Source organism: Lepus europaeus, chromosome 12 (assembly GCF_033115175.1).
Source record: "Lepus europaeus isolate LE1 chromosome 12, mLepTim1.pri, whole genome shotgun sequence".
Classification (NCBI taxonomy): domain Eukaryota; kingdom Metazoa; phylum Chordata; class Mammalia; order Lagomorpha; family Leporidae; genus Lepus; species Lepus europaeus.
The window spans coordinates 38,631,675-38,648,547 of NC_084838.1; the positions used below are offsets into that span (position 1 = coordinate 38,631,675).

Genomic DNA, 16,873 nt, shown 5'->3' on the forward strand with positions numbered 1-16,873 from the left:
CGGTATTTGCTCTGAAACAAAGAAACTTGTACAATTCCAATGTCCAGAGTGGAAACAATTCCATTAAAACATTCTGTCCACCGGCGCTGTGGCTCACTAGGCTAATCCTCCGCCTGCGGCGCTGGCACACCGGGTTCTAGTCCCAGTCGGGGCGCCGGAGTCTGTCCCGGTTGCCCCTCTTCCAGGCCAGCTCTCTGCTGTGGCCCGAGAGGGCAGTGGAGGATGGCCCAAGTGCTTGGGCCCTGTACTCGCATGGGAGACCAGGAGGAAGCATCTAGCTCCTGGCTTCGGATCAGTGCGGTGCACTGGCCGCAGCACGCCGGCCGCAGTGGCCATTGGAGGATGAACCAATGGAAAAAGGAAGACCTTTCTCTCTGTCTCTCTCTCTCACTGTCCACTCTGCCTGTCAAAAAACAAAACAAAACAAAAACAAAAAAATTCTGTCCATAGAGTACCGATTCCAGCACCTACTTACGAGCCACAACTTTTTGTTCATTCTTTAATTCTTACCTCCTCTGTGATGACTCCCCTTTACCATGTGCAGAGCTTTTCCTCCCAGATTCCAGTGTGTCCTATACAGACTTTCAGCAATACTTCTCTCACAATATTGTAATGGACTATTTGAACTTCTCTCTTTCCATGCATTAGACTGAGCTTTTTGCAGACAGTGGCTAAATCAATCCTTTCATCTGTGTACCCTGAGATTAATAACTAATTAATGATGATTAATAGGTTCAGTGAATGTTGAGTGAATGAATGAGTGGCAGATACAAAAACAACTGGACGGACTCTACTCCAGGAACTCAGAGTTTAGTTCCAAACAAAAAAAGCCATGTAAACACAGTTACACTACACGGTGACAAATGCCAAGCTAAAGCATGCAAAGGGTTTAGAAGCAGCAATCAATGCTGTCTGGAAGGAAGAGGGACAGGCAGGGAGATTTTCAGATGCACCATCCACGCCTGCTGGAGGGGAAGCGCTATGCCGGGACCAGCTCATGGTGCTTCATATCTGATTTCCAGTTATAAACTGGTTGGGAAAAATTCCTGGATATTTAACACTCAGTTATCCCTAGACGCCAGGAACCAGTTTCAGTGTACTACCGGATAGCAGTGTTTAGGATGGAATCAGGAAGAGGGAATTCCAGGTGGAACAAACAGGTTGTACACTACAACTGAGAAATAAAACAACTGGCCAACTTGGGAAATTACAGGTAGCCTGCTCAAGTGTAAAGCAGGGAAGAGCTGGGGGATGGAGAGAAGTCTGGTACACCAGGCCGAGGAGCCTGAACTGTGGTCCACAGGGAAGCCACTGAAGGTTTCAAGGAAGAAAATTTTAATGATCAAATTTGGCCTTCAAAGACAACACTCTAGGAAAGTGAAGACAGCCGGTAAGAGGAGAAACTAGACACAGGAGTTAGTTTGGCAGCTATTGCTGTACTCCAGAAAAGCGGCATAAATTAGGCCTGTCCTAAAGCAACTGTTAACTGAGGATTTGGAAAGGAAATTCATTTAGGATACATTTAGGAGGCAAATCTTTAGGACTTGATAGCTGGTAATTTGTGAGAGGTAAGAAGGAGGAAATAGCAGATAATACTTCTCAGGCTTTTAGTTTGTGTGGGAGGACTGTACTAGTATACTCAAAAAATGTAAGAAAAATTACAAGTGGGTAGATCCACTGCCTGCAGTGCCGGCATCCCATATGGGCACCGGTTCTAGTCCCAACTGCTCTGCTTCCGATCTGGATCTCTGCTGTGGCCTGGGACAGCAGTGGAGGATGGCCCAGGTCCTTGGGCCCCTGAACCCATGGGGAAGACCTGGAGGAAGCTCCTGGCTTCAGATTGGCACAGCTCCAGCCGCTGGGCCAGTTGGGGAGTGAACCAGTGGATGGAAGACTTCTCTCTCTCTCTCCTTCTCTCTCTGTGTAACTCTGACCTTCAAATAAAAATAAATAAATCTTAAAAAAAAAGAAAAATTACAAGTTTTGGAGATGTATATGTGCACGGTATTGTTGGACAGAGGAGAGGTAGAGAAGGTAAAGTAATATAAATTGGGTTGATTTTGTTGTTCCAATGGTACATCGAAAGTATACATATCCGATAGTGGCTCATGAGCTCATAAAAATAAGATAACTAAGTAGGTTCTGGAATTGTCATCGTACAGGGGAATTAAAGCTACAGCAGATTAGACTGCCTAGGGGTAAAACTCAGGTCACTTAAGATTAGACCAGGTCACAAACTAATATGACTTGATCAGGTTTTCCCTTGGGGATGATCTAATTCAGGCAAATTCTGAGAAGAACGGAACTGACAAGGAAATATACTAGCAGCAAAGAGACTAAATTGGAGCTACTCCCCTCTCCAAACTACAAAACAAATATGACAAAAGAAAACAACATACATGTGAAGGACAATCAAGGTTTTATACAATCTTAAGCCAGTACTGCAGGACCTAATAGGTTTCGCTCTTTTTGGAGCTCATCAGCTGCAGGTAACGGCTCACATCTTCTCCCATACAGTGTACTTCAATAGCATTTTACCATTCAGTGTTCTATTTACTGTATCTGGACAATTCTGGGAGCTTCCTCAGCTGATTGGGAGAAAGACATATAATATAGCTGACCACAGCCAAGGCAATCATCTGGCATGCAAGATGGGTTCCTGTGTTCTCAGAACCATCACAGCACAGAGGCAGCCACACTGACACTTGGGAGCCACTAGCTGTCCAGTGAGTCCTTTTGGTACTGGCATCCCTTTCCCTCATGTCTCTAAATTGGGCTGCTCTCATTCCTTTTCCTTTAAACTTCCAGGAATAAATCTAGAATCAAGATTAACTTGGGAGAAAATGGAACAAAATAGAATATATAGATATCTTTAAGCAGAATATCTTATTGTGCCATTTTCCAAGTATATATTGTGCAGCCTATGTAGGCATACATAAATATACACCAAACACTGCCATCCAGATGCAGAACAAAGCATACAATAAAAGGGGATGGAGGAGGACTACATATTCATATTTACTTTTATATGCATAAAGTAGCTCTGGTGACCTTAGGAGCTGGGTGGCTGTGGTGCAAAGGACAGCAAAGAGACCTTGCTGTACACAATTATGAATTCTGAGCCATGTGAATATCCAAAAAATAACATTTATCACATAGCTACAACCTTTTCTCACACATTTAGCTGGGTGTTGACAGGTGGTACTGAGTGGTTTGTGGTACTTTTGTGGTTTGAAGGAGCACTTTCTAATATCCTGAGCCTTAATTTTATCTTAGCATTCTAACAGAACCAAAGACCCACTGCAGATAATATTTTAGTTGTATTAGCCACCTTTCAGTTCAAAACTTAACTGACAATATTTTAGAAAAAGTCAGTCCTCATAAAAATACCTCCTATTGACTTTCCTTCATAGCTTCTCACCTTCCTTGATAAAATAACATCAAGTAAACGTACTAAAGAAAGGTATGAAAGAAAGGGAAGAAATGAAAATGACACCTCTGGAAAGAATACAAAGAAGAGTCTAGAAAAGAATCCAGGAAAGAAGGAAGAAACAAGTAAAAATGTGGAAGTCTGATGGCAAATTTGTGGCTTTGCGCTTTGCTAGCTCATACAGCAAATAGAAAGGTGATTACACTTAAGTAAGGCCACTGTGTTAAGAAAATGGTAGATAAGACCCAACATTAAAGGTATGAAATGGATTCATGAACTCCAAACTAAAATTTACCTCATCACCTTACAGCCATTACTAGGTCTCTGGAAATTTGTCAGCCTCACATCATTGTTTTTTCCTTAATGTTAAAATCCATTTTATTAAGGTGAGAGAATAATCCCTTTTAAGTTATCACTTTAACGCCACGAGTTAAGAAAAAAATTAAGAGATTGCGATAGGGTCATAGTCATTATTTTTAGTGCTTAATTTTACTGCCATAGGAAGTAGCCTAATCCATACCCTTTTTTTTTTTTTAAGATTTATTTATTTATTTGAAAGTCAGAGTTACACAGAGAAAGGAGAGACAGAGAGAGAGAGAGGTCTTCCATCTGATGGTTCACTCCCCAGATGGCCGCAATGGCTGGAGCTGTGCCAAACCGAAGCCAGGAGCCAGGAGCTTCCTCCAGTCTCCCACATGTGTACAAGGGCCCAAGGGCCATCTTCTACTACTTTCCCAGGCCATAGCAGAGAGCTGGATTGGAAGTGGAGCGGCCGGGCCCGAACCGGCGCCCATATGGGATGCCAGCACCTCAGGCCAGGGCGTTAACCCACTGCACCGCCGGCCCCCACCCTTTTGTTTTAATTTTCTGGGTTTTGTCCTGATTTTTAGTTATTGCACATTAGTTCAAAATAGAGGGAAGTACTTTTCAAATACATTAAAATTACTCCCATTCTTATCCCCCCCACATAAACTATTTTCACTTTGCTTCATAGCCCTTGTTTGTTTCCATAAATTCTTATTCTCCAGACTTCACATAACATTGCTAACATTTTATTTCACCTCATCTTAATGATGTTTATTCTGGCATTAAAGGAAGAAACTATCAACAGTGAAAAAAATTTTAAATTCCTACTTTTATGGTTAGAAGAAAATGTTCACAGCTAACTTCTAGGAAAAGATTATGTAGAAATAATCTATGTTACATGTCTCATACCTCATAGAAAATATGAGATCATTTTTACTTTAGTTCTAATCAACCACTAGGTCTGGCAATACTTATAGTATCTATTCTGATTGTTGCTGCCCATATAATTCTAGCTGTTGAATAATTTGAGTATCATTTCAGGTTCGAGCACCACATATCCACGAACGCTATGAAGCCTAACCAAGACTTCTATGTAGGCCAAAGAGAATGCACAAAGAACCTATAACTGAACATGCTCAGCCATTTGAACATGTTCATGTAGCACCATCAAGATGATGGGTGATTCTGCAGCTCCTACAGACCAGAGCTTGGTGTCTTCATTAATAAAACATTATTACTGTTTTACATGGGTATGATTCTGAAATAAATACTTTCTCAGATATTGGTCAGAATGAGAACTGTAGAGTCAGAAGGGTGATCATCAGTAAGACATCTTTGTCCATAGCAGGAATCCCCTCCACAGCTGGTGAATCCAGTTGAGTCTTTGTTTGAACTGAACATTTCCTGTGATAGGACGTACTCCTTTTTTGGAACATCTCATCCCATTTTGAGCACTGGTCTGAAATGTCAGATCAGTATCTGGTTCTTCTTTTAAATTTCTATAAAGCAGCAATTTTCAAAACCCAGCTTCTATATACTTTTTCTTTCATGGAGGTTTCATTCACTCTCAAGGTTCAAGGTTACTTGAAAGTTGCCTGTAGGCATTATCTTTCCTCATTGTTAGTCCTGTATTCCTAATAGGAGGTGCTCACACTGAAAGGAACCAGCATTCAATATACTCCAATTTCTGTACGCCTCCTTCCCAGTCTATCTGCTAGTGTTGCTGGGTACTTTTTTCTGTTTTTAAAGTAGAATATTTCATTATTACTAATTTATACAACCTGTGTATTTTGATTTACCCACATTTTATTTTATTCACTTTATATTATATTTTGACATTCCCTTTTGTATCTGAATCCCATCTGAAGCAGAGCTTTCAGAACTCCCTTTACAGAATAATTTTTGGAAAGGGTTTGTAATGGCAATTCTGTTTCTGTTACTTGGAAATATCCTAATTTTGTCTTCTTTCTTGAAAAGCATTGTTGGTAGATAAGAATTCTAGATTGACTGTTGCATTCTTTCAGAACAGTTGAAGGATCTTTCCACTGTCTTCTGGGTTTTCTCTGTGGCTACTGGAAAACCAACTGTTGATCTCCATTGAAGGTAATGTCTTTTTCTGACTGTGTTAGAGATCTCTGGCTTTCATGTATGCTTATAATATGTAGGGTATTTCTGCTTTTAACCCTGATTGGGGATTTGTCGCTTTCTTTAAACACTGCCTCTGTTCATACTATTTTTTTTTCTTCTCCTAGTACCCCAATTAGAAGACTTTCTCACTGTTTGAAACTATCTTTCAGCCTTATGTCCCTCTGTGTTGGTATTCCTTAAAATGTTTTCAATTCTATCTTACAATTCACCAACTTCTTTTACTATATCAAAGTTGCTAAAGACATTCATCCATTGTGGTTTTTTTTTTTTTCAATTATTATACTCTTTATTTTCTGAAAATCACTTGTCCTTTTTCAAAAATGTCTGCTCCTTGTGTTTTATTTCTTAAATAGTTTAAAATAAACATTTCATAGTCTGTGTCTGATCATTTCTATACCTGAGTATCTTTTTTTTTTTTTTAAGATTTATTTTATTTATTTGAAAGGCAGAGTTAGAGAGACACGGAGAGACAGATCTTCCATCTGCTGGTTCACTCCCCAAATGGCTGCAACAGCAGGGCTGTGCCAGCTGAAGCCAGGATCCAGGTGCTTCTTCTTGGTCTTCTACATGGCCCAAGCACTTGGGCCATCCTTTGCTGCTTTCCTAGTAGCATTAGCAGGGAGCTGGATCAAAGTGGAGCAACCAGGACTCAAACCAGAACCCATATAGGATTCTGTCATTGCAGAGGTTTAACCCCTTACGCCACAGCACCAGCCTGTACCTGAATATCTTCAAGCTGATTCTGTTTAATATTGTTACTGCTGGGTCTTGTTTGATGAACCTTGTTTTCTGGTTTCTTAACTTTGAGCTGATTATTTTCCTCAGATTTTTATCTCTAGAAATCCCAAAAGGTCTGGAATCACTTTCTCTAGAGTGGATCTGCGTTAGCTTTTCTAAGTTGTGGGCTTGAGGTTTTATAAACAGTTACTTAATACGAATATGGGCTGTGAAATCAAGTGAAGACCAGCTTACAATTATGATTGTTTCAATGGAAGGAATCTAAAAGTTTGAGACAGGTCATTTTCCTTGCAGTCCCCTGGAAGGAGAAGAGATGAGTGTATTTCTTGATTACCCTAATACTGAGGGTATAATCTCTTTGGGATCCCAAATTTATTGGTGAGAAGGGGAGGAAAATTCAACTAGATTTCTCACCTTCAATCAGAACATAGGATTTGTCTCCTTATTTCTGAGTTTCATGCAGCTACAAAACTATGAAAATGCTTTCAAGACACCTTCTTCGGTGTCTGTAATTCCCTGGATCCCTGCCTTTCACTTAAGTTTTTGACCTGAGTCTTCCATATTATTTTCCAGCCAATTAAGTCAGCATTTTAAATTGTTTTCACCTGGAGGATTGCTTCATGCACAAATATGATCTGTTGCCAGAACGAGATGTTCTAAATAGTACCTTCAAATATGGAAGAGTATTATGCCAGGAAAATGGGCTTAAAAGCTTAGAACTGTTTCTTCTAACTCCTTGAACATCATGTCCTGCATTCAATCCATCATAACAAATCCTGCTGATGGGTTCTGCCTTCAAATCTCTGATTTGTGTTTGAATACCTGATTCTATTGCAGTCATTCTAGTTTTGATCTTCTCTTTTTAGCTAAACTAGAATGGTTTGGGGGATGTATAACAGCCTGCAGGCAATAACAGATTAAGGTTCTTAAAATATTGTTTGTGTTATTATTTGTAATACTGGTCTCCTTTTACAGAATCTTCATTATCATCCACCAAAATGCCATCTTTTCAAAATCTAATCCTACCTAATCACAGATTCTTTGTCAAAAATAGGCCTGTCCTTCCCTCTGCACGAGCCATGTGTACTTTTGCTAATATGCCTTTGATTTGTAGTCTTCTTACCCAAATTATACCAATTTTTTCAGGTTTCACTGTAGTAGTTCCTGATAACTCTTAACAAGTTTGCTTTCCTTTCTGATTTCCCTGAGCTCTTGCTTGTGCAGCATATACTTCAATTAGATTGACTGAATTTGATACAATTTTTTAGTATTTGAAGTATAGCTAAAGTAGCAAAACCAGAAGTTTAATCTGAGCCTGACTTCAAAGTTTGTGTACTCTTTTTAAAATATAAATCTGACTCTCCATATTAAAAAACATTTGTTGATTTGCATAAAACAGGTATAAGATTCTATAAAATTAGATATAATAATGCTTTACGTTTAACTGGTTTATTTTAGGTTAGCTAGAACAAAACAGTCCTCAGTGACATTACGTTTTTAAACTTTACTCATTTAATAATGTATTAAAGTTCTTAGCAAGTTCTCTCAAACAGAACTCTGCAGCAGCTTACCAATAAAGATAAATGCTTTTCCAAATGGAATCACTCATTCTCTGAATCTTTAATCAAACTACACAAAGTCATCCTTGAAGGTCAACACTACTCTGGAATTATAGGCCTAAATGAACAGCTTACACATCTAGAAGTTCACCCCAGGACCACTCCAGTGTTAAGGAAAAGATACTAAAAGCCTAGTTTTATAAGTCATTCTAATTCTGGTAAACAATCAACATAGTTAAAGCAGGCTTCGTTACACCAAATTTACTCAGTTCACTTTGTAATGGACTAGACTTCAACAATCATGACAGGTATTATTTTTGGGATTTATAATACAGAATCCTTTTCACACATTAAAGTGCTTGCCTCTCTTTTTTATTTCTACATAACATAAACTAGGTACTGAATTATCTCAAATAATTTGCAAAGCCAGCTTTTAGTATAAAAATAAACGAATCCTCTTGGCATGTAGATTTTTGGAAAATGGTTATTTAATTCTTGGCCAAATAAAAGAAGAAAGACTGGGAAAAGTAAACTATTCTTAATATTTCTATCATAGGACGGTGCTTGTCTCTCTTACCTTTCCTGTCCATCCTTCATCAACACATACTGGCAGACTTCCTAGGCCAATGCAGAAATCCAGACAAGAGAAGGAAGCACACTAAAATAATGGAGGACAGGCTACAGGAAATGGACAGAGTCAGACATCATGTGGGAGAAAAGAAGGAATTGTCACAGTTAGCCATGCTGTTCAAGAGAAACTAAAACTGGTCATTTCAAAGGTAGAGAGACATGCAAGGAAAAAAAAGAAAGAAAGATCTTTTACTTCTTTGTGGCAAGGCTCCTTTCAGTAAGAACAGAGGAGAGTTGCAGTTAATTTGGAAATCTGTTTTCAGAGGAACAGATATAACTTAGCAAATAGGACAAAAGGACAAAAGATAAACAAGATTCAGCAGTTTAAAAATGTTAATCCAGAGACATAATTTTAAATTTTGAGAAAAGAAAAAATCAGGCCTATAATCTAGAAGAAGTTGAGCAAGAGTTATTCTTTCTTCTTCAAGAAAACAGACTACTAAAAGCAACAGGAATCCCGGTGTTTAGATTAAAAAAAAAAAACAATGAATGAGGCATATGCTTAAAGTATACTTAGTTACATGGCCTTATACTATGAAAAACAATGAAATTGTCACATTTAATAGTGCGGTTCTTGAAACTGAATAAGGTAACCTCAATAAAGAACTTTTTCACCTCAGGGATAATCTCCTGCATATATTTACATACTACAAAATACCTCTGTCATCCCACCCAAATCTTTTGCTCACCTAGATACCAGGAGGGCATGAAATCCTGCCATTGGGAGACAAGGTTTAATACAGTCTTTGTAACCTAAGTTTTTTTCACCAAGAGCAAGATACTAGGAAAGCCTGAAACCACTCACACAAGCAGTATGGTTCTGCTTCTTTGCTTATTCTTCATGATTAAAGGTAGTTTACAAAAATGGACAACTAGAAGGGTTGAGCAATAGGAAATGGGGCAGGATACAGAACCTAAGAAAAACTAGTTTACAATCTTGGGTACAACCAGTTGCTTTGTTATAGAAACAGGTTAAATTCTTTATATGTGAAACTTAGGTATTTCTGTAAAATTAATAATTATTTCAACAAAGAAATTAATAATATTTCTAAACAATGTAAATGACATTTTTGTCAACCTTAAGTTTTTAGTAAAGGTAAAAGACAATCTGTATACAAATGAATCTATCTTTAAAATGTTAAATGATTTCATCAATTCTGATAATATCTGAATAGTCTATCCAAATTTTTTTAGTAAAATGCATACCTCATATTCTTTTCTGCAGATTTTAGAAATATCATTCTTTGAAGATGCCTAAAAATCAACAAATTTCTCCATTAATTTATTAAACATTCAGAAAAAAAGAACACAAATTAGTGTATATTAATTGCTGGTATATTATTCTTTATTTCCTGAAGGAAAACTTCATTCTCAAATATTTAAAAGTTCCTAAAATACAACAAAAAAATTTCATGCCATTTCTTTAAGACAAATATTACCCCAAGACCTATCCAATATACTAGAACTTCACTCCACTAAAGCTAACTTTCATGGCTTTAATCTCACATAATAACATGGCTCTTTTGTTATTTCAGAAACTGGATGACTTTGAGGGAAATGTAAATTGAAGATTTTTTTAAAGTTGAATTGCATGCTGTAGCTAATTCTTGTGAAGCTCTGCCAGGACACTTATATTTTGCTTTTTCTTTAACCCTTCATATTCTAAGCTTTTACATCAAATATTCTGACCCAATTTCCTGAGAATGGAGGAAGCAACTAAAGAAAGAAAAGGTTTATACCAGGCAATTGATAAAAGTTATTTTCATGTAATTTTCTCCAGTTTTCCCTGCTATGGATGACAAAACTGATGCTCACAGAAAGGGCGGGTTATTAACCACGTTTGAGTTTGTAATTTCTATATAAAACAAAGCTGCTAAGGAGTGGTTAATCTTCTGGGTATTAGTCTTCACCTAGAGAAGCAGTCCCAAGGCTGTGGCTCCAGTTCCTCCTCCAGAGGACCCTAGGCCTGTGTAATTTAGAACAGGTCTGCTGATGAGGATGGGGACAGCAAAAGGCAGAATAGGACAGCAACTACTTTCTGGCCCACGAGACCCATCATGGTTCAAATCCTCTACAGCTCAACGTCTGGAGGACAGAAACAGATACATGGCCATGTGGTACCCAAAGAGAGCTGCTTCAGGCTAGTACAGAGGACTGCGTTAAAGTGAAGGTGACACCCTGTCTCATATACACTCCTGTCCAGAGACCAGTCTCTAGAAGGAGAAAATAAGAGACGGCTTTCCAGCTGTGGTTTCAGGTCCATTTAACAATTAGTTTCCCAACTGTCTGCTCTCACCACTTGGAATGGAGGAGCCATGAGTCCACTGTGATGAACTATTATGAAAATATGCACAGTGCAGGAGAATTCAGAGGCCTATCCTAAACTGGACCAGATATGAATCAAATAACAGAGAAGTTATAACTCAGTCTAGGAGTCATACTCACCTTAGGAGCAGAGAAGGGGTATGAGAACATGCTCAGCGTAAACCATGATGAAAGAGAGATATTCTTTCTTTGCATCCAGAGACAGGGAAAGATAAGAAAGAATAAAAGAAGGCTGAGGGTCTTATATGCAGTGACCATAGCTGAAAAAGCAAGTCTAAAAAGAAATGGTCTACGCAAGAAATACCCAATTTGCAGTTTCTGTGGTTCACCTCTCCAAAGCTGGCAGGAGTGCAAGGCCCAAGACACGTGCACAGCTAAGATCCAAACCACACTCCATGATACTTAAGAGCCTGGTTGTTCACTGTTACCTGCTTGCATGCTTGTCGACACTCCAAGGCAATAGCAAGTTCACAGCAGCCCAAGCCAACCCAGCCATCAGACTTCTTAAACACACCTTAAAACAAAATGTTTAATGTTTTGGTCATAAGTAGTGACAAAGACAAACAGCATGCCAAATAGTTGCACAGATATCACTAAAAGTCAAAGCAGGTGTCCACAGGAAAACTAGTTCAGCCCCAAAATAATTAAGCCCCTCCCTTCACTATGCTATCCCAGTGCTGTCTCTTTAGGGTCCCTCACAGCATATTTATGAGGCCTTATTTTTTTTTAAATCTTTTTTTCCCTGCCTACCCTAAACACTCTTTAAGTCACTCCTACTGTTGGAGAGGTAGCATCCCTAATAGAGGACATACAAAGGAAAGCAAGGGAAAGGCCTTCTTTATTTTAAAAAATGATTACTTGTTAAATTTATTTGAAAGGCAGAGTCAGAGACAGAGATCAGGAGAGATGTTCTACCTGCTGGTTCACTCCCCAAATGCCCACAAAAGCTGAGGCTGAGCCGGGCTGAAGCCAGAAGCCAGGAATTCAATCAGGGTCTCCACATGTGTGGTAGGGACCCAAGTACTTGAGCTTCCCAGAGTGTGCATTAACAGGAAGCTGGGATGCGAACCTAAGCATTCCAGTATGGGATATGGACATCCCAAGGGCTCTCAACAGCTGTGTCAAATTCCTGCCCCTACATTGCGAATCAGAGGTAAAGACTAATTTAACTTAACATGCAAACAAAAAATGTCACATTATAGTATTTACAATATTAAATTACTAGAATAGCATAAAACCTATGATCCTATATAAAAACTGTCACTGAGTAACAGGAAAAACAATTTCTATGAGCCAGGCCTGACTTTGATAAGGCACACTTAATCACTGGGGAAAATTACTTTGTACTATTCTGGTTTAATCCATGTATAGCACTGATTTTTCTAATGAAATTCCAGTAAAATTAAAGATGATAAAATTATAAAAGTGCTCTAATTTTTTTTTTTTTTTAAAGATTTATTTGAAAGGTAGAGTTACATAGAGGGAGAGTCAGAGGAACAGAGAGAAGTCTTCCATCCACTGGTTCACTCCTCAAATGACTCCTGCAATAGGCAGGGCTGGGCCAGACCAAAGACAGGAGCCAGGAGCTTCATCCGGGTCTCCCACGTAGGTGTAGGGGCCCAGCACTTGGGCCATCTTCCACTGCTTTTCCAGGTGCTTTAATTGGGAGTTGGATTGGAATTGGAGCATCCAGGACTTGAACCAGCATGCATATGGGATGCCGGCACTGTAGGTGGTGGCTTAACCTGCTACGCCATGGCGCTGGCTCCCTCTAAATTACTTTTTAGATCCCTTCTGTAATCATAAATGTCAATGAATGACTTCTATGATAAAATTAGGAGATACAAGAAAACAGTTTAAAAAGAGAAAACACATGCTTGTATGCATGCTTTAAATTCCTCCTTATCACTTTTAAAAAATGCTTTATGCTTCTTCCATGTAATACATAGGTCTGCAAATTCATATCTGTATTATTTTATTATCTACATTTTTAAAAAATGTCAGGGATTCAAGGCAACAGATAATGTAGTTTTCCAAATGAAAGTAGGACTTCATACACAAAGAGATACATTCTGCTAAAACAAAACAAATGAAAACAAAGGTTCATAAACAAAGCTCTCAAAATATATTTATAAATTGCTCCCAAAGTTCATTAAATATAAGCCTTCCCAACTGCAAAAACTGAATAAAACTTCTAAACTTCTTTATTTATCATACGGGTACAAAGGGAAACAGACTCCTGTCTAGCTCCACTGCCTACTTTTGCTATTTGCTATTCAGAATCCCTCACATTTTAGAAAGTATTTTGAACTGAATTAATGTAGGCCCTAACTCTGACAGCAGTCATGTCACAATGCAGTACACTGCTGATTCTCCATACCCAGTAGCTTCTTAGGAAATAGCAAATTATTCAACAAGCATTTACTGTTATTGAGTTCCCATTACATACAAGGCACTCTATTAGGTGCTATGTGAAGTATAAAATGTGAAATAAATAAAATATATAATTTATAACATTATGGAGATTACTGTTTGGTAGGAACTGTGAGTGTGTGTGTGTGTATAAACTACTAAGACACTAGGCAGAAGGATAACTAGGAGAATAGGTAAGGAGGCAGGCAATTTCAAGAAGGCAAACAGGCCCATTTTTTACAAATGTAAACATTGAGTAGTGTGATAGCCTTTAGAATTCAGATACAGAAGGTATCCTCCCTTTTCTAAGGCACTGGCGTTAATCAAGACTGAAAATGAACTTTAGTCCTAGAAGATCTGTTGAATGTCAGGCTAGGGAGTTTGGGTTTTTTTCTGAAAAGTGGCTATCTCCTGAGGGATTCTTTTTGAAGGGGGAAGGGAAGATAGTTATAATGGGTTGAAATATCAGTTATAATATTATAATATTTACACAAGAGTGTAATAATAAAGACTTGAACTAGAAGTAGAGAGGATGCATGAAACCTTCTGCAAGGGGAGAGCCAATGGAATTAGAAAGAAAAAGGAATCAAAGATAATTTGAGGGTTTTCAGTCCAGTGTCACTCACAAGAGGGGCAGTTATGAGTTTGATTTTGGATTTGCATTTCAGATGCTACCTACTCCATTTAGAGATATCTTGAGATATGTAAGAAGTCACAGTGATTTCCGATTTACTTTCCCATAGCTAATTAGTTAGTTCTGATAAGTAATTAGATTATCAGCACTCATTACTTGAGCATGGAGGGGAGGGAAGCTGACCACACACCACACTAACTACAGTTCTCATGGCAGGCAAGAAGAGAAAGGTAGGAGAGAACAACTCTAGTGCCAAGATGGAACCCTAGGAGCAGTGGTCAATAACATCAAGTGCTTCAGGAAAGTCAGAGAGTATATACAGATGATCTCTCACTTACAATTTTTCAACTTTATGATGATACAAAAGCAATATTTATTCAATAGAAACCACACTTCAGATTTTGATCTTTTCTTGAGTTAGCAATATGCCATATGATACTCTTGTGATGCTGGGCAGCAGAAGTGATCTACCACAAGGGTAAGACACTGACACTCCACAGTGTGCTATGTTGCTAAGCTAGGATGTTCAGAAGGTTAGGTGAAGTAAAGGCACTTTTGTCTTATTTTTTCAATTTTTGATGGGTTTTTCAAAATGTAACTCAATTTATAATGAGTTTTTCAGGATATAACCCTATGTTAAGTCCAGGAACATCTGTCAAAAGATCAAGGAACCAAGAGATTCTGGTGATCATTCACAGATTAGTTTCAGTAGAATGACAGAAGTGGAAAACAAAGTACAAAGCTAAGGATTAAGCAAATGAGAATAACTTCTACATTTGAAAGTTTGACTGCTGAAGGGAAGGAGAAGACAGAAACTCCAGAGTATGAATTAGGTAACAGAACTATGACATGGATTTCTACATTCACAAAATAAACTTTTAAAGTTAAAGTGCTAAATGCCACACCTCTATGACTTACCTGGCACAGATGAATTCATACAACTCCAAATTTCAACCTAAAATTGTAATCACCAAAAAGTTTTTATGTACATAACCAGTTCCTACATATGACAATTAATTTCTACAGATATTATGTGCAGTTTATTTGATCATAGGTATGACTATACTCTCAATGCTTTATATGCCTGTGGGCCAGCTATTCAAGGATGAAAAAAAATAAAAGCTGAGGTTCAAAAATATCTCTTGCTTCTTTCCCATTGTCCCAATTGACAGCACTAAGAATGAGTCTGGTTATTCATTGGAATCAGTTTCCAAGCACATAAACAAAAGTTTCTGCAGAGTGACTAAAGGAAAACATGTCAGTCAGAACTGTTGGATCACAAACTTTCTTCTCCTTTCTCATAATACTAGCCACAGATCTAAAGAAATTCTTTCATGTAAGCTCAGGCTTTCTTGGCCTGATCCATGAGCATTTCAACCCTGAGGACAGTCCAAGCATTAGAGATATTTTAAGTTGCATGATTCAGAAAGTTAAGCGATATATTTATATGTATGCCAGAAAATAGAAAGATAAGGAGTAAGAAGTCACATATTTTTCTTTATTCCAAATTCAACTTTTCAAAATCAAAATAAATATAATATTTGACTTATTATTTTCATAAAATTAGTCAAAGTACAATAAATACAATTTCAAATTCCATATAAATATGATGAAATTTAAAAGCTGGAATATATTTACATTTAAGATTGTTTTAGATCTACATCATAGAATAGACAATAAAAGATGAAAGACAATTTGGTGTCCAGCAATTTGTGTGAAAACCTTCCTATTAAGTTAAACCTAGTATTTTATTTTGACCACAAATCACAGTCACATTTTAAAAATTTGCTAAATTAAAAGTAACTCATTCATTGGTTTCATTTACACAAAAGCCTCCAAAGTTAAGTTAAACAAGATTTACCATTGTTTCTGGGCAATAATCCGGGGCTCGCTGCAATAGATGTTTTAGTCGGGATTCACTTTTTGAAGAGAAAATCTATTTGACCAAAAAAAAAAAAAAAAAAAAAAAAAAAAAAACTGTGACACTTTTCCTATAAGAAGTAAAATTTTATCCTCAAGATTTTTATAAGTTGTCTAGAATATTTTTCAAATTGCTTTTATAAATGGAAAATCTTTGGAAGGGTATAAATTAGCTGAGGTAACTTAATTCTTAAGTTTGGTAAATCACCAGGAAAGTCCAGGAACTGTTGCTGTGGGGCAGCAGGTTAACCCTCTGCTTATGAAACTGGCATCCCATATCGGAGTACTGATGCGAGTCCTAGCTGCTCGGCTTCTGATCCAGCTTCTTGCTAGTGTGTCTGGGAGGACAGCAGAGGATGGCCCAGGTACCCAGATCCCTGCCATCCATGTGGGAGACCACATGGAGTTCCTGGTTCCTGACTTCAGCTCAGCCCAGCCCAGGCTGTTGTGACCCTTTGGGAAGTGAAGCAGTGAATGGAAGATTTCTCTCTCCTCTCTCTGTTTCTCAAATAAAGGAATAAATCTAAAAAAGAAAAAAGGAAGGAAGGAAGGAAGGAAGCAAGGAAGGAAGGAAGGAAAGAGAGAGAGAGAAGGAAAGAAAGAAAGAGAGAGAGAGGGAGGGAGGGAGGGAGGGAGGGAGGAAGAAAGGAAGGAAGGAAGGAAGAAAGGAAGTCCAAATATAACAAGTCTAGATCCTTTTGTATTGACCCAAAGTGGAGAAAACCAGGCTACCAAACTATTGGGAGAGTTGGGCGGGGGGAAGGAGGGGTT

General features: G+C 38.1%; 1 protein-coding gene across 3 annotated transcripts in view; it reads right to left on the bottom strand.

The window, feature by feature from the left end:
* The window catches only part of RECK (reversion inducing cysteine rich protein with kazal motifs), a 79,824-nt gene that overhangs the window by 50,831 nt on the left and 12,120 nt on the right, over positions 1 to 16,873 (bottom strand). For 2 of the 3 annotated variants that reach the window (XM_062207951.1, XM_062207954.1), the window contains 4 exons: positions 16,044 to 16,118; positions 15,101 to 15,137; positions 11,565 to 11,650; positions 10,018 to 10,065 (listed from right to left, as the gene is read on the bottom strand). In XM_062207951.1, coding sequence (XP_062063935.1) covers positions 10,018 to 10,065; positions 11,565 to 11,650; positions 15,101 to 15,137; positions 16,044 to 16,118 — 246 coding nt within the window. Of the gene's footprint in view, positions 1 to 10,017; positions 10,066 to 11,256; positions 11,324 to 11,564; positions 11,651 to 15,100; positions 15,138 to 16,043; positions 16,119 to 16,873 lie in introns of all 3 variants that reach the window. The other variant, XM_062207953.1, reaches the window with a different exon arrangement.